General features: G+C 41.2%; 1 protein-coding gene across 4 annotated transcripts; it reads left to right on the plus strand.

Moving 5' to 3' along the window:
* The first annotated feature begins 2,881 nt into the window (after window positions 1–2,881).
* Window positions 2,882–21,056, plus strand: SRI (sorcin). Of its 4 annotated transcripts, none has more exons than XM_084618726.1 (9): window positions 2,882–3,027; window positions 7,839–7,922; window positions 11,347–11,416; window positions 13,826–13,867; window positions 15,866–15,909; window positions 17,906–18,053; window positions 18,244–18,357; window positions 19,337–19,395; window positions 20,002–21,056. In XM_084618726.1, exons 1-9 carry the CDS (start codon window positions 2,977–2,979, stop codon window positions 20,026–20,028), a joined length of 639 nt encoding a protein of 212 aa, XP_084474852.1. In that variant the 5' UTR covers window positions 2,882–2,976; the 3' UTR covers window positions 20,029–21,056. The 4 variants fall into 4 exon arrangements, with proteins under 4 accessions (XP_084474852.1, XP_084474853.1, XP_084474854.1 ...); XM_084618728.1 differs by lacking the exon at window positions 2,882–3,027 and adding an exon at window positions 10,243–10,339; XM_084618727.1 differs by lacking the exon at window positions 13,826–13,867.
* The last annotated feature ends 776 nt before the right edge of the window (window positions 21,057–21,832 follow it).

The following is a 21,832-nucleotide window of genomic DNA, read 5'->3' on the forward strand; positions in this document are numbered from 1 at the left end:
CACAAGCCAAGACTTTTTCTCTGATTATTAAGTATTGTTACATAACTAATGCTCACTCTCCAAAGTGATCAATGTATCTTATGTTATATGAGCCAGAAGATTACCAGAAGCTGGTAAATGGCAAGTCATGTAAAGGTGTATACATCTTTTTGTGAGATCACAGAACTATAGGGATGTCGGACTGAAAGGGACCCCGAGAAGACATCAAGTCCAGCCTCTTGCACTGAGGTAGGACAAAGTAACCTAGACCATCCCTGACAGGTGTTTGTCCAAACTGTTCTTTAAAACTTCCAATGACAGGTATTCCACAAACTCTCTTGGAAGCTTATAGTTACAAAGTTTTTCCTAATAGCTAACCTAAATCTCCCTTGCTGCAGATAAAGCCTATTACTTCTTGTTCTCCATATCCACTGAAGGTAGGACAATTGATCACTTTCCTCTTTATATCAGTCCTTTCATTAACATTTGAAGACTAGTATAAGGTCTCCCCTCAGTCTTCTTTTCTCAAGACTAAAGATGCCCAGGTTTTTTTAACATTTCCTCATAGGTCAGATTTTCTAACTCTTTTATCATTTTTATTGCTCTCCTCCTAACTCTGTCCAATTTGTCCCCATCTTTCCTAAAGTGTGGTGCCCAGAACTCTACTAGTGCTGAATAGACAATTACCTCCTGTGTCTTACAAACAACACTCCTGTTAATTCACCCAAAATATTAACATTTTTCACAACTGCATCACATTGTTGACTGTCATTCAATTTGTGATTCGTGAATGCTAATGTTAATATTAAAGATGCTAAAGAATAGACTAGCAAGGATGCTGTAGGTCAGCACAGAACAGCATTGGAAAAGCTGCATAGGAAAGCAGGCATACCAAGGTTGAATGAATGGTTGACATGAAGAAGAGCTCTGTGTAACCTCGAAAGCTTCTCTCTCTCACCAAGAGAAGTTGGTCCAATAAAAGATATCACCCACTCTGTCTCTCTAATATCCTGGGACCGACATGGCTACAAAACCACTGCATATGAGGTTGAATTAACCTTTTGTATTATATTTTGGACCTTTCACCAGATCTGCCAGTACTATGTCTTGATCTAGGCTTGACCAATAGCCCTTCAACTTTACTCTTTCCATATGACCTGGGAAAGGGGCTGTGATTCTTAATTGTCTGCATGTTAATTTTTTCTAACATATAAACTAAAGAATAAGAGGAGTCACTTCTAGCTTCCTCATTTAAAGTCTCTGATGTCTGGAATACCATTATTACCGCTTCTAGTCCTGTAATATTAGTCTGAATGAATTACTGGAGAACACTGTAGGAAAGAATCAAACTTTAGTAGATATGGGGACACGATAAGTATCTGACTTTTGCAACTGGTACTGTCGGCTGCCATTTTAAATGAGGAGCCTCTTTGTATTGCCAGCAGCTCCCATTCAACTATATACATTCTTTTAAAAACTGTACACTGCTTAGTGCAGGGACTGTCGTCCTATGTGTTTGGAAACTGCCTGCCAGCACACTGTGAGCGCTACTACTGCTTAAACGGTAATTCTAACTCATCATATTACTTGATCTGTTCCCACTCCCAGCCTGATAGCAACAGGTTATAACATGCATGGCCGACCCAGCTGTGGCCACGTGTGACTGCATTGGATAGGGTAATAATTTGGTCTGTTTAAATGAGTACATATTGTCCCAAAAGTCTGGAACCCCCGTAGAGCAAGATGAACTTATTTCTATATTAGATTTTTTGTTTTCTTGGGTATTGATTATAAACAGGGGGATTATTTGCACTTTTATATTCACTGTTTTTCAGGTGTATTTTCATTATTATTCTCAATATTATTACGCATGATTAATATGTTTGATTAAACACAGACCATGAAAGGCTGATAGTCAGAACTTCTTCTTCACAATAGTCTGTTGTCAGTTCTCACAATATTTGGAATTTTTCTTTAAATTCCAGCTCCTGTTGTCCAAAGTGAGAATCTCAGATTTGATTAAAAAAAAAAAAGTCTCTGGCCTTGATGACTGCAGAGACAGCTCAAAGTTCTCAAACCTAAAGGGTCAGAAACAAACAAAAAATCTAAAGTATATTGTTTTCAAAGTTTTATGCCACTTAAGCTAATCTCATGATTTTGGGAGTCTGGCTCACAGTTTTTGAATGCTTGTGATTACTAATAGTCAGTAATATGCAAACTTTGTTCACAAATATTTTCAAATATGAGATTTTAAAAACATAATACATTTAGCAGCATCTACTTTCTTTTCCTTCCGGGTTTTGAGCCCACAGGTACGTCAGTCGTATTTTCAAGCCTCTCTCTTGCAACCAGGCTAGAAAAGTCCTTTAAAAACATGGTCTCAGAGATTCTCACGTGACTCTGGGAGCTGGAACTTTAAGAAAAAACACGAAGCATTAGGAGAATCTGGATAAAATCACAAGCATTGGCAACACTGCCATAGTCAAGGAGCAGCAGCCCATTACCGCGCACTCCCCCGCCCTTGTGGTAAAGAATGAGCAATGAAGTAGCTTTTTAAAGCAGGTCGCACGTCAGACTGCAGGCTGCGCATTGCGCCGCGCTATCCCACAGCCCCCCCTCCCCCCGCACAGAGAGCGCGCCCAGTGTTCCCCGAGCTGCGCCTGCGTGTGAATAAAGTTTTTGTTTAAAAAAAAAACAAAAACCGTCCTCTCAGGCTGTTGGCCGGTACCATTACAGCGGAGGGGTGTTTTTTCCCTTCTGAGCGAGCCAAAGGGGATAATTTCCTAAAATGGGGGGGTCTAACAGAGCAACAAACCGCGCCGCGTCTCAGCGATTCGCAGTCGCTCACGCCCCGCGGGACGGAAGGGAGAAGCGGTGCTGCAAGTCGTGCGCCCTGTTCCGGGTCCACCCGGAGGATGGTGTGAGCCGGTCGCCCCTCCCCACGCCCTGCGGGGCAGCTGGTAGGGACGGGGAACGGCGGACTGTAGCGCGGTAGACATGGCGTATCCTGGGCATCCCGGCGCTGGAGGCGGCTACTACCAGGGCGGGGTAGGCGCGGGCCGGGGCCCTGCAGGGCGTTGAGGGGCTGGGACGAGCCTCCCGCCGGGCGCAAAGCCAGGCCCGCCCCGCTTGGCTGTCCGTGCTGCGGGGCGAGAGGAGCCCCCCCGGCGGGCTATGGGGGGGCGAGAGGAGACACCCCCCTACACACCCACACACCCAGCCTTGTGCGGGGGAGGAGGCTTCTTCCCCGGACTCGGGGGCCGTGTCCGGGCTGCAGGTGCCTTGCCGGTGGGTGGGGGTCGGACACGCTTTGCAGGCCTGCGCCATGTCTGTAGCAGGGAGCTCGGCTTCTCTGTCCGGCAGAGTCTGTGCGGCCGGCCACGGAGCGGTCGGGGCACGTGCCAGTGCTAAAGCTCAAGTCTCCGTGCAACGTCCACCGCCCCAGCAACAGCACGGCCGTGCCCTGCCTTCTCGGGAGCCGCCCCCCGCTCTTCCGCTGGCGTATGGATCCTGTTCGCAAGCCCTGTGGCTATGCGGCCTCCACGCCATCGGCACTAGACGCCCAACTAGTTTAAGATCCTTTCCCCACCCCCCCGTCTCCTCGCAGCACTGATCTAGACGCTTTCCGTTGCAGTGCCCAGTACCTAGCCCACAGTCCCTAGCCAAAGCGGTGGATTGTATGAGATTTTGAAGAGCTACCGAGCTTGATCTCTTGTGTGTCCCCTCCCTAGATGTAAGATGGTTCAGACTGAACTGGTTCCTAGGCCTATTGAAAGCATTTGTCTGGTTAGTGTAATCATGCAAACAGTTCTTAGATCAAAAGTAAACTGGCTGGAGTACATGCATTTTACAAGCTTGCGGGGCTTGGGAGAAGACTAAGTCAGAATATTAAATTTCTGTAGCAAGCCTGAGGTGGGTAATGGTTTTGTTTTCCTGTTATAGTTAGGGCTAGAACGGGATTTTTGCTGCCGCCTCTGGCGGACCAGAAGCTGGCTCCTATCACAGCACATAGTCTTTTCCTTTCCTCTTAGAATAACAAAAGCTGCTGGCTCAGGCAACTGATAGAACTGTAGAAATGGTGAAGATTTTTTCAGTGTGCTGGTGTTAATGGAAGCCATTGAAATCAGTTTTCAGAGTAACAGCTGTGTTAGTCTATATTCGCAAAAAGAAAGGGAGTACTTGTGGCACCTTAGAGACTAACCAATTTATTTGAGTATAAGCTTTCGTGAGCTACAGCTCACTTCATCGGATGCATACTGTGGAAGGTGTAGAAGATCTTTTTATACACACAAAGCATGAAAAAATACCTCCCCCCCCCACCCCATTTTCCTGCTGGTAATAGCTTATCTAAAGTGATCACTCTCCTTACAATGTGTATGATGATCAAGTTGGGCCATTTCCAACACAAATCCAATGAAATCAGTGACAGTGGTAGATGCCTAATACCTCAGAAAAGCAGCCTACTTGATTAGAATCCCCTCCCTTTCCCAGCAAATCCAGTTCAAGATACATTCTTCCATCACCCTCAATAGAGGTAATAGCATACTAAACTTATCCTTTGTTAAATAAAACTAATTTAGTTAGAATCAAAGCTCTGGTTAAAACATGAATATTCCTTTTGTGGGTACAAATAACACTCAGCTTCTTTGAAAGGAAGAATGGGCTTGTGCTTTAACAGATAGGAGCATAGGCCCAGGCCTATACCAGAAATTTTGTCAGTACAGCATTGTTGGTTAGGGAGCATGGCGGGGTGACATTTCTGTACCAGCAAAAGCTCTAGTATAGACATAGTTTACTGGCATAAAACTGCTTTAGCCGGTATAGCTTACTTTGCTCACCAAGCCTGTATAAACTAGACCAGCAGAAGCATTTGTATTGCTGCGGTAAGCTGGATCTACACTAGAAAGATGGTGCCAGTATAACTATACTGGTATTGCTACCCCTATGAAACTTAAGGGTAGACTTGGCCTTAGGTGAGCTGGGTTCAATTTCTGGCTCTAATAGTCTTTCTACATGATTTTTAGCAAACCATTTCACTACTTTGTGCTTCAGTTTCCCATCTGGAAAAGGGCAATACTTTTTTTACAACTTTGTCTTTGTCATTGTAAGCTCTTCCGTGCAAGGATTGTCTCTATGTATTTGTACAGTGCCTAGTATGCTGGGACCCACATTTTTAGTAGTGGAATTTATATGTTGCTCTTAAGCAGGGGTTGGCAATAATTTTTGCGGGGGGGCCACTCCACGAATTTTTGTAAGTCGTCACGGGCTGCATATTTCTACTATATTAATGGAGGGGGTCGGAGTCTGGGAGGGAGTTAGGGTGCAGGAAGGAGCTCCGGGCTGCGGCAGGGGATGGGGGTGCGGGGGGTGGGCTCTGGGAGGGAGTTTCGGTGCAGGAAGAGGTGTGAGGTCTGGGAGGGAGTTTGGGTGCAGGAGGGGATTCTGACTTGGGGTGGGGTGCGAGGTGCAGGTTCTGGCTGGGAGGCATGTACCACAGGTGGCTTCTGGCCAGCGGCGTAATAGGGCTCAGACAGGTTGCCTGCATGCTGTGGCCCCATGCCGCTCCTGGAAGCGGCTGCTGCTGGCATGTCTCTGCATGCCCATTAGAGAAAAGGGGGGAGCGGGTCTCCATGCCCTGCTTGTTCCTGCAGGCTCCTCCCTGGCATTTCCCATTGGCCGGTTTCTGGCCAATGGGAACTGTGAGGATGATGCTGGGGCAGCATGTGGCGCTGCCCCTGCCAGGGGTGCGCAGAGACATGCCAGCAGCGGCCGGTCACTTCCGGGAGCAGCGTAGGGGCAATGGCAGGCTGCATACCTGCCTAAGTTCCCTGCTGCGCTGCAGGACTTTTAGGGGCCCGGGGATCACGAGGGGGCAGCTAAAGAGCCTGGTGGGCCAGATGGAAATGTTAGATGGGCTGGATCCAGCCCGTGTGCTGTAGCTTGCCCACCTCTGCTATAAAGCAAATTAATATTAATAATTTGTGGTTTCATCTCAGTCAAGCAGGGTGCACTCTTTCAACCTCAAAGCACTAGAGCAACGGTGGACAAACTACAGCCCTTAGGCCATTTTAAGACAGCCCGCGAGCTCCTGCTGGGGAGCAGGGTTGGGGGCCGCACCACGTGGCTCCCGGAAGCCGCAGCATGGCCCCCCCTCTGGTGCTCCATCTGGGGAACAGGGTCGGGGGTGGGCGCTCTATGTGGCTCCCAGAAGCTGCGGCATGTCCCCGCCCTCCCATGCTCCAGTCGGGGAGCAGGATCGGGGGGCCACTCCATGTGGCTCCTGGAAGCTGTGACATGGCCCCCCTCTGGCTCCTGTGCGCTCCAGTGGCCCCCTCCGGCACTCAAATGGGAGTTGAAGGGGTAGTGCCTGATGACAGGGCAGCGTGTAGAGCCGCTTGGCCATGCCTCTGCGGAGGAGCCGGGGAAAGGACATGCTGCTTCTGGGAGCCACTTGAGGTAAGCGCCGCTCAGAGTCTGGACCCTTGAGCCTCTCACCACACCCCAACCCCTTGCCCCAGCCCTGATCCTTCTCCTACCCTCCAAACCCCTCGATCCCAGCCCGGAGCACCCTCCTATACCCCGAACCCCTCACCCCCAGCCCCACCCCAGAGCCTGCACACCTTCCTGCATCCCAATCCCCTGCCCCATTCCTGATTCCCATCCTGCCCTCCGAACCCCTCGGTCCCAGCCTGGAGCACCCACCTGTACCCCAAACTCCTCATCCCCAGCGCCGGAGCCCGCAGCCCCCCTTCGCCTGCATTCCATTCCCCCAGCCTGGAGCCCCTTTCCGCATCCTGAACTCCTCATTTCTGGACCCAACCCGGAGCCTGCACCCCCAACCAGAGCCGTCACTCCCTCCTGCACCGCAAGCCCAATTTTGTGAGCATTCACGGCCCACCATACAATTTCTATTCCCAGATGTGGCCCTCAGGCCAAAAGGTTTACCCACCCCTGCACTAGAGTATAAATTTGACTCCCTAATTTAGGCATATTTGCTATGCAACTGACAGTGCTGGTGACTGATTCTGAAGGAGGTCTGATGAAGTTAGTGGAGATTACATATGGTTTAGAGTTGAATGTGGACAAGACAAAAACTATAGTGGTATGCAAGGATCCTGTGAAAACATGGAAGATTCTAGTGAATAACAGTCATACAGCAAGTGAGAAGTTATTGCTACTTTTAGGAAGCACATTCAGAAGATGGAAGATCTGATACTGAAATCAGCACCAGAATAACAAGAGGAAAGAGACATTCTGGAAGAATATATATCTGAGGAAAAGGGATATAAATCTGAAGACTAAACTCCGACTCTTAAAAACCAACATTTGGTCTGTATTACATTACAGATGTAAAACATGGACATTCAAACAGAAACGACAGCCCTTTGAATTATGGTGTTATAGAAGAATTCTGGAAAATATGGATAGACTATGTAACCAGTGAAAACATACTAGAGAACTGAGCAAATGCTAGTGAGAAGACAGACTGAGTTTGCAGTGGGTGATGTGAGGACAGTGTAGTATCCTGTGTGGATCAAAAGAACTAGATTAGCAGAGGATCGTACAACATGGGCTGCCATGGTTGCAAACCTCCAGGAATGGAGATGCCATATACAAATAATTTAGGCACTCTGTGCTACTATTAGATCACTGGACTGACTCAAGTGTAAGATTTTATGTAGGCCTGCTTTACATTGTAGCAAGAATGTACACCAAAGTTGTGTGCTCTCTTTTAAAGCAGTTTTATGTTTTGACAAGGTGTATATAAAAATGAATTGATGTTGAAATGTAAGATTGCAAATATTGTTGTAAACTAAAAGCATTAATTTTATCTTAATCATTTATTTCTTGTTTTAAAGTATGGAGCTGCTCCAGGAGGACCAGTGTTCCATGGGCAGACTCAAGATCCTTTGTATGGTTATTTTGCTGCGGTAGCTGGGCAGGTATGTTTTCCCCCCAAAACAATTTGGTTGAAGTTGACATAAGACAAAAATATTCTTATTATATTACAACTTAAATAATGGACATCAGTGTTTGCCACAGAGATGCATGTATAGCAGAACTTCCTAGCATATTGAAACTCTGAATACTGGAAACTGTGTGAGGACAAGCTGGGAATCAAGTCAAATTAGATTAAATACTGTTTGAGTTTATGCTGGCTCACTTTAAAACTATGCACATGGGTGGGGAGGGCCCATCACTTGTAGTGTAAGAATCCAACCAGAAATGTCAGCTGCATGGATGGCCTCAATAAGAGCCAGGAGAGGTTAGTAAGAGTTAGGCCATTATGTAAGGGGATGGCTTCACTAGGTGTGGGAACATGGAAGTACCAGAACCTGGTGGCATGAACTACCTGGAGTAGCTTGCTGGACAGAGTGAACATAGTATAGGAGAAGGGTGCATTTTTTCTTCAGATATTTGTTTCTTATTTTTTCTATGCCGGGTTTTGACTGCCTATTTATTACTCTAAAGGATTTGGTATACTACAATTTTGTATTTTCTACATAATGTCTTTAAACATCTATATATTCCTGTAAGTAACAATTTCTAATCAATGTTAAAATCTTATTTTAATCAAGTAAGCTCCCTAGAGCTAGAGGTTTTATTGCTGTGATAAAATAGACTTTACATCTTTCTAGTCATTTTTGTCTAATAAATCCTATGTATTGTCCAGTAAACAAGTTGTCTGTCCAACTGTTGGTTTATTTGCAAAAACCCATTAATGCTGTTTCAAGGGTGTAATTGTGGAAGACAAGACATTCAGAATTAAGGATCCCAGAGTACTCTTGGTCTCTGCCCCCTTTTCTCTATTGTCTTTCAATAATTTAACTTCTTAAAGTGTAATAGTTTCAAAAATACACGGTTACTGAATGAATGCATTCTGGCAGCAAAGACAACGAATGAGAATATTAGAACAAACCACATGAAGGTAGTCAAATGAGTACATATCTAAGGAGTCTCCTTATTCGTGACGAATCTGGTTCTTCACTGAAATAAAGTAGAGACCTTTAGAAATGTTTCTTACTGAGCTAAAGAAGAATCTGTTATCTACCTGTAGTAGTCCTTGAGAAGAATAAACCTGTAAGCAAAGAGTGACTGAATGGATAAAATGAACAGGACTATCACGTGTCCATCCATGAAAATACGTAACAGGCCAAACCCACCTAACTTTTCAAGTCAAATTATTATAGAACTTCAAACTGGCTTGACTGTCCTTTTTCATTTGCAGCCTGTTGTCACTCACAATATATTTATCGCAGGATGAATTTGTACATCTGCAATATCAATCTGAGTTTCATATAAAAACTTATACTGGAAATTATCTTAAAAGAAAAAACATATGAATGTTAATATCTTAGATATTTAAAATAAAAACTGAAACCACACTAACCTTTTTTTCAGAATCTCTATTCAGTGAATTGAATTTGTCTCTGAGAACTATTCACTTTATTACTGCTTGTCTGTAAAGCCCTGTCTAATGTAAAGTTGGACTGTTAAGGGTTTTTTTACCTAGAACTTGCCTTATAGCTCTGTTTCCAATTTCCATTCTTTCAGTTCTCCTTGACATTTTCAAGTTGTCAAGATACTGGCTTCTTGTTTTGCTTCTTAATTTAAAGAATTTTAGAACGTGATTGACCACTTCTGATTTAATGTAATTGAATTTCTTACACTGGAGTTTTCCTGTGTTTCTACCATACCTGTAGTGCATATAATGCACTGTTTATGAAGCTGTCCTGAAGACCAAAGATACTAAAAGTTGGGGAACAGTGTATTGTATTGGTCAAAAGGTACAATTGCCTTTTGTCAGGCCTTGTAAAATTAAATGTCAGCTAGAATAAAGACCACTTATTTACAGGACATATTCAGAGGAGTGTATCTGGAGTTGATAGATAAGCATGTTTTCCCCCCACTAGTCTCTCTTGGAAGTACTATAGTTATAAATTTGAAGACTGTATCCTTTCTCTGATGATTTTATCTGGGTATCATCTGTAGTCAGCAGTTTTTATCGTTCTTTAAGGCTTAAATTAGATATGTACCAGATATACAAAACTCTCAGGAAAATGCTGGGGAAAATTAGATAGGCTTCAAATATAAAACAACTCCCTGTTTTAGTACTTAATGCTTCTGGAATCAGTCAAGTCTATTTGCATCTAAAAAACATTTCATATTAGAATGAGGTTAAATTGCACTTTAGAAATTTTTATGAACTTTAATCGTGGGTGTGAGGAATGTGACATGCAATTCCAACTCCACTTTTGACAGCTCATTGCTTTACCTGACTTGGCAGTTGTTCATAATCTCTAACTGGCCTTGAGAGGGATGCTTTGGAAGGAAATCGTATTCCTAATTGAGCAAATAGGTATTTTTTCTGTTTTATTCCTTTAAAATACTTTACTTTCTGCTTTAATTTGCTCTATTAACAATTTACTGTTCCAAACTGACGGTTCAAAAAAAGTTGATCTAATATCTATCTCGGGAAGTGGGGATATATATTCTCTGATATAGTTTACTTTGTTTTGTAGAGTCCCATTATAGAATCTAGAATGCAAATCTTTAAACCAGGATTGTCTGTGTTGTCCTCAACAAGCTCATAGCACTTTTAGTTCTATATTATGGTAACTAATCTTATCTCAGGAGTCAGGAAGGAGGGTTGTTTCTCTCTTTCCCCCCATGACCCACCCTCACATTTTGTAATCTTCGGAATGTTTTTCTCCTTCCTCTGAAACATCAGATTGTACATAACTAGAGATGATGGGATACCAGTTGAGGTGGAGTGGTGCTCTGAGTTGGTACAGCGAATTCTCTGTGCCTTGCTGATGTCTTGCTCATATGTTCAGGGTCAAACTGATTGCTGGATTTGGGGTGGGGAAGGAATTTTCCCTCCACTCAGATCAGCTAGGACCTTGCTGTTTTTTACACCTCCACAGCATGGGGCATGGATCTCCTGGTAGGATCATCTGGACTTATTTCACCCAATGAATTCCCTACTGACACAGGGGCATTGGATGGCACATCAGTATTTCTTGTTCTCTGCTTATGGCATGCAACAGTTCAGTTTTCTGAGGATTAAAGTACTCTAGTTTAACTGAGATCATTGGGTGCAACAGAAGTATTTGGGTGATATTTAAATAACCTGTGATATTCAGGAGGTCAGACTAGATGATCTAGTGGTCCATTCTGGTCTTAAACTATAAATAAAATAATTTGGAGTGAATTTAAATTGAAATTAGTATGCTAGGTAGAACCAGTCTTTTGTATATGGTTCCATGTGTAGGTTTATCAGTGAACATGGATCTTGATATGAACGTTTATCGACATTTACTAGTGAAAAGCTAACTTTTCCAAGCCTACTTCTGTTTTCAAAAGGATGGACAAATAGATGCTGATGAGCTGCAGAGATGTCTGACCCAGTCGGGCATAGCAGGAGGGTATAAACGTAAGTTGACAATTTAAATAAAAGTATATTTGATTCATATTAGACAATCATTAGTTGTACTGTCTGCATAGTTAAGTTCACATGGTAAGAAGCATTTACATTTGTCTTTGAAAGTAGTCTAACTGCTTCCATACATTCCACTCTGGAGTCTCTTGCACTATGCTGCAAGAACTTAGTCATAGGGAGTAGTTGGCCCCGATAACACTTCTTTACAGAAGGATTTTAGTTTTGCCTTCTCACTTCCTATTGGCTCACCTGGAATTGCTCATGTTTCACCAAATTTAGTTTGTGTTATCCATTAGGCTAGCAGGTACATTACTATGAGATGATTTTTAGGTCTGTCAATTAATTGCAGTTAACTCACACAATTAACTCAAAAAAAATCCGTTTTAATTGCACTATTAAACAATAGAATACCAATTGAAATTTACTAATATTTTGGATGTTTTTCTACATTTTCATATATATTGTATTGTGTTGTAATTGAAATAAAAGTGTACAAAAACAAAACAATGTAAAACTTCAGAGCCTACAAGTTCACTCAGTCCTCCTTCTTGATCAGCCAATCACTAAGACAAACAAGTTTGTGTACATTTCCAGGAGATAATGCTGCCCTCTTCTTAGAATCATAGAAGATTAAGGTTGGAAGAGACTTCAGGAGGTCATCTACTCCAACCCCTGTTCAAAGCAGGACTATCCCCAACTAACTCCTCCCAGCCAGGACTTTGTCAAGACAGCCCTTTAAAACCTCTAAGGATGGAGATTCCACCACCTCCCTAGATAACCCATTCCAGTGCTTTACCACCCTCCTAGTGAAATAGTTTTTCATAATATCCAACCTAGACCTCCCCCACTACAACTTGAGACGATTGCTCTTGTTCTGTCATCTGCCACCACTGAGAACAGCGTGGTTCCATCCTCTTTGGAACCCCCCCTTCAGGTAGTTGAAGGCTGCTATCAAATCCCCCCTCACTCTTCCCTTCTGCAGACTAAATAAGACCAATTTCCTCAGCCTCTCCTCATAAGTCATGTTCCCCAGTCCCCTAATGGTTTTCATTGCCCTCTGATGGACTCTCTCCAATTTGTCCACATCCTTTCTGTAGTGGGGGGCCCAAAACTGGATGCCGTACTCCAGATGTGGCCTCACCAGTTTTGAATAGAGGGGAATAATCACTTCCCTCAGGCTGCTGGCAACGCTCATACTTTTGTAGCTGACATTGCAATGTATTTATGTGCCAGATATGCTAAACGTTCATTTGCCCCTTTGTGCTTCGGCCACCATTCCAGAGGATCTGCTTCCATGCTGATGACTCTTGTTAACAAAATGTGTTGTTTAAATTTGTGACAGAATTCTCCCTCAAGGATTTCAATGTCCCCTGCTCTGTTTTACCCGCATTCTGCCATATATTTCATGTTATAGCAGTCTCAGATGACCCAGCACATGTGGTTCATTTTAAGAACACTTTCACTGCAGATTTGACAAAATGCGAAGAAGGTACCAATGTGAGATTTCTAAAGATAGCTACAGCACTTGACCCAAGATTTAAGATTCTCAGGTGCCTTCCCAAATCTGATCAGGATGGAGCATGCTTTCAGGAGCCTTAAAAGAGCAACACTTTGATGCAGAAACTACAGAAACTGAACCACCAAAAAAGAAAAATCAATCTTCTGCTGGTGGCATCTGACTCAGATATGAAAATGAACATGCATCGGTCCACGCTGCTTTGGATTGTTATTGAGTAGAACCCGTCATCAGCATGGATGCATGTCCCTTGGAATGGTGGTTGAAGCATGAAGGGACTTATGAATCTTTAGCATATCTGGCACATAAATATCTTGAGACACCGGCTATGACGCTGCCATGAGAATGCCTGTTCTCACTTTCAGGAGACATTGAAAACAAGAACGGGCAGCATTATCTCCTGCAAGTGTAAACAAGTTGGTTTGTCTGAGCGATTGGCTGAACAAGAAGTAGGACTGAGTGGACTTGCAGGCTCTAAAATTTTACATTGTTTTATTTTTGAATGCAGTTTATTTTGTACATATTCTACGTGAGTTCAGTTTAACAGTGCGAGTAATTGCTTGACTGCCCTAATAATTTTGTGAATATGATATTCCAATGCACAGTTAAGATTTATGTTGGACCGGGTGTTGTGGACACCCAGATTCAATAAACAAGAGAGCCTTCCACAGAGTCCATTAGAAACCAGCATAAAAGGTCCCCTTGGAGCAGGCCCTTCTATTGAGAAGGTATGAGTTCTCTTTTCATCCCTAGGCCCATGGCTCCTGGAGTGTATTTAGTACCAGATTTCCAGAGGATCGATTCAAGGACTTTTTGATACAGTTTCTCTAATTAGTCTGTCACAGAATTCAGGGGTTTAAGTATCTTGTTGATTTTTCACTCTACAGTATTTGGCTGTCTAGGAGATATCTGTCTGTTTCAGATGTTGGGTAAGTTTTAACTCAGAACAGCCACTCTCCAAATATTAATGCTTAGAATTTTGAATTCTAAATGGTAATGTGTAAAAGAGTTCATGTTTCAGAAGTGGTCTTTCTGCAACTCAGTTGCAACATCTATTTGACTAGATAGTCATCTCTATAAAACCTCCAGTGAAGGAGTTTTACACCTAATCCTGTCATCAGCCGTTTGAGCAGTACAGGTTTTATTGATTACTACATCAAACAGAGGAATTTGATGACCTGGGATGTAACCTTTTTAAATATTGATCTTGTCTGCATGATAGTCTTCATACAAAGATAATAGAGGGTTTATACAGCAGAAGCTGACATACCTTCAGTTGAGTTGAGCCCCATGTGTTTACTTAAGCATAGTTAGTAGGTGTAGGGCTGCCAATTTTGTTGGATGTGTTCCTGGAGGTTTCATTGTATGACACAATCTTTAATTAAGATTGATCTTTAATTCCTGGAGACTCCAGGACAGTCCTGGAGGGTTCACAACCCTGAGTAGGTGGTTACAATGAGGAAACTTCTGTAGAATATCCAAAAATTATATTTTGAATTTTTATCCTGAGCAGTAAAGAAATCTGGAGTGAAGGCTACAACTCGGACTACAAATCTGGGTTGATGCTCTTTAGACACTACAGACAAAGTACAAAGGTTAAATTTAGACCTTTCTAATCTTAAAGTTCATGCAACTGACTTTTGAAATTTTTAAAACAAATGCACAGATATTTTAATGTGAAGCTGTGTTCTGAAAAGGTACTATAAAAGTAGCAGAGTAGATTCGATTCCATGTTTTCTTCTGTGAGTCCAACTCTAACTTGTACAGTTATAAATAAAGATTTTTCTTGCTGCCTGCTTTGGAAACTTAACTTGATCTGAAAATCAAGGTTGTTTTTTTTTTCCCTCCCCTGCTGCTTGTATCATCACCAGTAATGAAGATTGTGTGGGCCAAATTCTTCCCTCTTTTACACCTGTGCAGCCCCATTTCTCTTAGAACATAAATTCCTAATGAAGTACCAAGTTCTATTAACTAATCTGACGTGCAGTGAGACTAATGGCAAGAGTAATGTGGATTCTCAAGCAAGCAGGTATAATTCTGAATCCACCAAGAACAGATCTGTTTTGTAAGAATGTGCCATTTTTCAAAGAGTCACTTTGCAGAGTTGACACACATTCATAGTGTCTAAAGCCTTGTACTTACTGTAACAAAACAACTTAAAGCGCAATTAGAGGCTGGTAATTAGACTGCAAAAACAGCTCTGTGTCAAGCTTTTGGGAAGTTAAAAATAAACTATGTACACAAGTGTCTCAGGTTTTTAACTTCTACAATAAACTAATTTGAGAGAGCCTTCATAATTCCATTTTTATCCCTTTATTTTGTAATAAGTCACTCGGAAAACAAGTTTTTCTAGTTCGATAACATCTATAACGTATTAAAATGACCAGTGTTAACACATTTAGGAAAGTGACACCCGCATGCATCTATTGATGTTCACCAAAGAATGCTATGAGTAGACTTGATGATCCAAGTACCTGAGATATGATGTCCACAAAGTTAAATTTGTGTGTTGAGTGGAGCTGAATTGCTCAGGGCATCAGTAATGGTCTAGATGTGAAACATTCTGTATCCCAACAGTTTGACTCCAGTCTAGGCTGGTAGCGTTTGCTGTTATTACTGTCCTGATCAGACTACCCATTTTGATGTAACCAAAAGCTTAAATGAGTTGAGATTGACTAAAATTTATCTCATTTGTAATTTAAGACTGGATTCCAAAAACAGGCTTAAAATAATAACCTCTTGCACCACCCAACTCATAATGTAAGGTTTTTTCTTTATTTGAATCAGAGTGAGATTGCTAATTGCAAGACTGCAGCTTTCCAGTGGGAGTGATGTCTTATTTCATGTCCATAGTATGAAACCAAACTGAGAAATCAGTAATTCATATTTACTGCTACTAATCTATTTTCCCCCCCTCGTTTAAACAGCTTTCAACCTAGAGACGTGCAGGCTCATGATTTCTATGCTGGATGTATCCTTTGTCGTGTGTACTACATAAATATTACAAAAGGAAACTGCTAAAAGAACATTACAGTTGCAAAATCAGGCACTCCTATGTTAAGAAATACCAGAATTAGTTTGCACTGGCAACCTTAATTTTTCCCCTTGTATTTATGCATTTTGATATCGTCTTCAATTCCATAATACTTTTTTCTACAGAACCCTGTCTCATTCATTGAGAAAAGAAGACTGGGTGGGAGGGGGAACCTGGTATCAAAAATCAAGTATGTTAAGGGAAGGGCTGTTATAAAGAGGATGGTAATAAATTGTTCTCCATGTCTGAAAGTAGGACAAATAGTAGTGGGATTAATCTGCAGCAAGGGAAATTTAGGTTAGCTATTAGGAAAAACTTTCAAACTATAAGGGTAAACTGGAAATTTACAGGCTTTTGTTCTGGAAAATTTCAGACCAAATGGTTAAAGATTGGTAAAGTTATAAGTAACTGAAAACAGTGTGTTATAATGGAAAGTGTCTGGCAACCTTAATATGTGCTGCTATCAGGCCTGCCTGTAACTGCATTAACATGAAAGCTCTGATGGCTTAAAGTGCTTTTTAAAAACACACTGGTTAATCTTTATATTGTAGGCAGAATGAGTTGCTAGTTATGTCATTTAAGTAGAAAGTCTCCATGGAAGAGTATCCAAGGTAGTACAGCTCTAACACACAACTGGAATTGGAAGGATTAGCTACAGTAGAACCCCTATTTTATGAACATTGATCTTATGAAAGACGTGTTATATTAACCTTTTCTTTCTTTTGCTGGCCAAGTCCTTTTTCTGCCACAGAATGTGACTTCAGTCCTTCAGCCAGCATTCAAGTGGCTGCACATGTTTGACAAGTTTGCAGTTCGCTCAAAAAAAAAAAAAAAAAAGCATACTGTATACACTGGTTATGAACGATTAACTTATGCATTATACCTATGTAATTCTGAGATGTTTGATATTAAGAACTGAGTACCCAATTGATAAAATAGGGGTTCTACTATATTCATTTATAAAGTTTCTCTGCACTGATGTGATTGGTACTCAGTGCACCGATAGATCACTTGATATTTAGCATACCAATAGTAGACTCTTGTGAGTGACAGAATTGAGAACACAAAGCGTAAAAAAAAGCCTTCATTTTCTAACTCAAAATGCCAAAGGAATGAAAAGGGAAAAATACAAGAGGAGAGTTGGTTTCTTTTGTACAGTATTGGAACTATAACCACTATTCCAAATGCTTTGCTGCAAGACATTATCAGAAATAAAATAAGAAGCATTAGGACATGTAGGCTCACCACTAACAAAATATAGCTCCCCTATAGTTCTCTGGTCCACTACCTTTAGAGTCTGCACAGATGCAAAAACTATTAACTTTTATATCTATCCGTACCCATATCACCTATCTTGCTGTTAAAGCCCTGTGCAGATACAAAAATTTGGATCCATATGCGATCCGCAAAGATCATAAACAATACAACCACATTCGCAGATATAAAGCAGATATCCATGGATTTGCAGGGCTCTAACTACCTTAACTTTCTTATTTACTCTTAGTACCTGACCTGCAAAACAAATCTTATTTTTATGATATCAAATACTAGTATATGCACAAGCCTTTATTTTATTGCTTGCTTTTCTGATGTTTGGACAAAGCTACAGCTGCACTTTAATGATGAAAAATGCAAGGAGGCAGTATAGCACCAGAGAGAAAATGCTGTATTTATTTTTCAGATGGATGGAGGAGTACCTTTGGCTTTCTGATTGCTGACTTTTGGCCAAAAGTATTCTGTCTACCTGAGCTCTGGGATAGTTTTTTGCTCTAGAGGAAGGTAACACTAGCACAATGAATTTTTTTAAGATATCTTTTATTTCCCAAACTTCAGTAAATAAATTTCAATCCTGCATGACTGAATATAGATCCTCATTGAGGAATATTTAGCACTTGTTTGGAAATTAAACAGTTTTTCCTTAGCCATGGTTCAGAGGGATATGTCTGGTACATTGGGATTCAATGAATTTAAAGAGCTCTGGGCTGTGCTGAATGGGTGGAGACAACACTTCATAAATTTTGACAGTGACAGAAGTGGTACAGTGGATCCTCAAGAGCTGCAGAAAGCCTTGACAACTATGGGTAAATTGTGAAACTTCCCTATTACTGGCTGTTGAAATTTCTCCTGCTTCTAATATCATGACTTGGTGGGATTTCCCAACATAATAATGTTTTGCATTAACTGGCACACAACAAATCTTCCCATAAAAATTGCCTTGGATCACTGTAACTTGGCTGTCATTTCACTATTTTTCCTGACTCTTTTAATTAGGATTTAGGTTGAGCCCACAGGCAGTGACTGCAGTCGCAAAACGATACAGCACCCATGGGAAGATTACATTTGATGATTACATTGCCTGCTGTGTAAAACTCAGAGCTCTCACTGGTATGTTATCGAGAAGTATCTGGTAATACATTTTTTATTTTATGAAATCAGGTTAATCTAAGGTGTCTCAGAAAACTTTAAGCTCTTAATCCCAGGAGTTGGCTCTTCCTACAGCAGTCAGAGCTGATACCATATATTATTATTGAAGTTCTCCCACTTGTCCTCTTCTGAAAGGGCTTAATCGCTTCAGGGAAACCAACTTTTATGCCACATTACAAACATAGCAATGGTTATAAAGATTGTTTGTTAGCCAGACCAGAAGTCTCTCCAACTATTCATTACCATAAAAGTGTATGGAAAAATTCCAAACTGTTGCTTTGAAAGACTGAGGTTAAGAACCTAAGGAATTACCATCTTGGGAGTTTCAACAGTAGTATGAATCGCTTCCTGTCTGAGCTCAACTATTGTCTTCCCCACCTCTTTCCTTATTTCTTCTATTTTCTGTTTGTTCTCTTGTCATTCGCCCCCTTAACTTCTTGCTGTCACCCTTGCTCCAGAACCCTCTCCATTGCTCTCTTCAGCTCTTTCTCCTTCTTGCTCCTGCCCTGTAAGAACACTGCTCCTAACGCTTCCTCCAGTAGCGAATAGTGCACTTATGAGTGGGCCACAGCTACTCTGCTGAACCAGTGTTCACAGTAGAAGGTGTAGAGTGTTAATTATTTGGCACCATCAAAGCTCTTCTGCATTAGCAAGAGACCTATTAATCCTCACAAAACCAGTCTCCAGGACTTTGCTGAAAAGAAAAACTGGCCTTTGGACAAACTGGCACATGAAAACCTTGTGCCAACTGAACAGTGCTTAAAAGCTACAAATTTGAAGTAGACTACAGGAGAGAGAGATTGTTTTTGCATATGCTGCTTAGTAATAAAGTAGTGGCTGATTTTAATCCGAAGGATAGCATCTAAATACTTAATGTTTTGATAAAATAGAGTGATTCCATTGATTCCAGTAATACACAGTTCTTTATATATTTTTGCAGACAGTTTTCGAAGAAGAGATACATCCCAGCAGGGTGTTGTGAATTTCCAGTATGATGATGTAAGTGCACCTAAGACACTTGTTTATGCCATCCTAGCTACAATTGTAATGAAAGAAAAAGTACTTAGAACTGGAGCCAAAAAATCATTTTGCTAAAGACTATTACAAGTGGCACCCTTATTTCCTATCTTAGCTGAGATCCCAAGGATAGGATAGGTATTGAGAAAGTTGTCTCTTCCCATCTGCGCTTCCCTCCTAACCAATTGTGGAGGGAAAAAAATGGTGGTGCATACTCGTCACTCCTCCCTCAGACAGTAGGTGTTCTAGATCTTCAGAATATCGTGTGCTTTCTGGGCTGGGATCCAGGTATAGTTAGGTTTCTGTTTCACTCCTTCGGTTGGCTTGGCTTCCCCTCAGTGAAGCTCTCATGCCGTCAAACTTTTTTAACCCCTCCACCCCCCCTTGGAGGGGGACTCTGATGCTCTGGTAGCCTCCTTGGGCGTGGCTCCGTGATTGTGTCTTGTTTGGCTGAAGACAGTTTGTGGAAAATGGAGTTGATGGCAATGGGTATATGTGGAGAGCATTTCAAACAACAGAGTGGTCGGGGTGAGGAGATTATTTCTGTTCCACTGCATGTGGTTAATATGCATGCCTGTTTTCTTTCAGTTCATACAGTGTGTTATGAGCATCTAATTGAAGAGGAAGGAAGATGTGGATGGACATGATTAACATTCCACTTTGTGTTTTGCTTTGCACCTAAATTTATCATGGCAATGTAACTAAATATTGGTATTTGCATATTTTATAACAATGCTGCTTTGTGATTTTTTTTTAGTTTTGATAAATACAAATGAACAAAGGATGTTTTTAAAATGAAAGATCAGCTCTCATCCTTAACCTTATTTTTTTTAAAATTTTGCATATACTTGTAAATCACCTTTTTATGTATAACTTAAATGATTATGTAAATCGTAAGACTTTCTGTAGTGTTTACACTTCCCCCTCTCATGAGCTACTAAAAACATTCATCACAGGGCAGCTTGTCTTATTTCCTGTCCTACATAGTGGCATGGAGCCGTGGTGGTGGTTTTGTTCCATGACAATACTGCATAGAAGAGTCAACATAATAGGGTAATGATCATGCTAGAAAGCAAGATGGAAAATTGGGAAACTACAGTTAATCTGTAACCTGATTTCTTCAGGATGGACTCCACCCATTTTGCCATGGATGGCAAGTTGCACATCTATGTGCAGAGACCATTTGAAGAACTTCTTCTCCCATCCGGTGATCTTGTAGCAGGCTGCTCTTGTTGCCTTAAGAAAACTAACTGTTCAGTTTGTGCCACTTGAAAATAATATTGGTTTATATCTTCTATACATATATGCAGTTATTCACAGAATTAGGTTTATATTTCCCATAACTGTACCTTCAGCTCCTACCTTTGCAAGCAAAAATACTTCAGCTTATGGAGGCTTAAATTCATGTTTCCTAGCTTAAAGGGCGCTTTACCTTAAAGTAAATTTAGGCCTTCTTTAAATGACAAATAACCCAAAAGGCACAAACCCAGTTTCTATAAAATTCTTTGCAGCCCAAGAAGGCTCCCATCTCCTCAGTCACCTGCCTAAAGAGTCTTGGTGCTTTCCAGCAGCTTCTGTGGCTGGCTCTGTTGTTCGCCTGGCTTATTCTAGTTTTCTTTTTATTAAAACAGCTGTTACTTTAATTAGTAGTAAAATCTTATTTTTGCGTTCAAAAGGGTTGATTGTTATGAAAGTTGATGCTTTTAACAAGAAAATTAAATAGCCTGGAAAAATTATTCCAAGCTAATATAAGGATATTAAACAGCTGCTTCTCTAATTTTTAGTGAGTGCTTATCTAATGTTCTTGTTAAGTGCTAAACTGTTTCATTAAAACAGGCACTTTTAACAAGAAAGTAAGATGTTTCAGTCCTTAGCTTTTACTAAGTCAAAATCAAACCATTTTGCATAGTAAAAAAAAAAAATTAAGCTGAAGTTTTTTTCAGAATGCCTGATCTGTGGGAAATGTTGAAATGTTCATTTTTTCATCTAAACCGGAACAAGTATTTATTTTTCAAAGTGTTAGAGTTCCTACCAGCTCTAAAAAAGCAAACAAGCCAACACCCACCCCTTGGCCAAGAATATAGTTTCTTTCTGGTAGCATAAAAACAAACTTTTCCTGCCAAAGCAGATAATGTATTTTTTCCTTTCCCAACACAGTCATTTGTTTCTGCTTAAAATATTTAACCTCTTCAAAGCAAGCTTTATTTAAATACTTTTGACATGGTCATAACAAGTACTCTTTATGTAATGCTGTTGTGCACAATGTGTTAAGTCTGTGTTTATCACACATGAGAACCAGAACTTTAGTCTTCTGCATATAAAGGAGCACTTTTAAATACATGTAACTTAGACCAACAAATTCCATACATGAGCTCTAAGTTTGTGGTAAAAACTTGGAAACATGATCCAGTTACATCCA

This window comes from Lepidochelys olivacea, assembly GCF_965140295.1.
Source record: "Lepidochelys olivacea isolate rLepOli2 genome assembly, chromosome: 2".
NCBI classification, from domain to species: domain Eukaryota; kingdom Metazoa; phylum Chordata; order Testudines; family Cheloniidae; genus Lepidochelys; species Lepidochelys olivacea.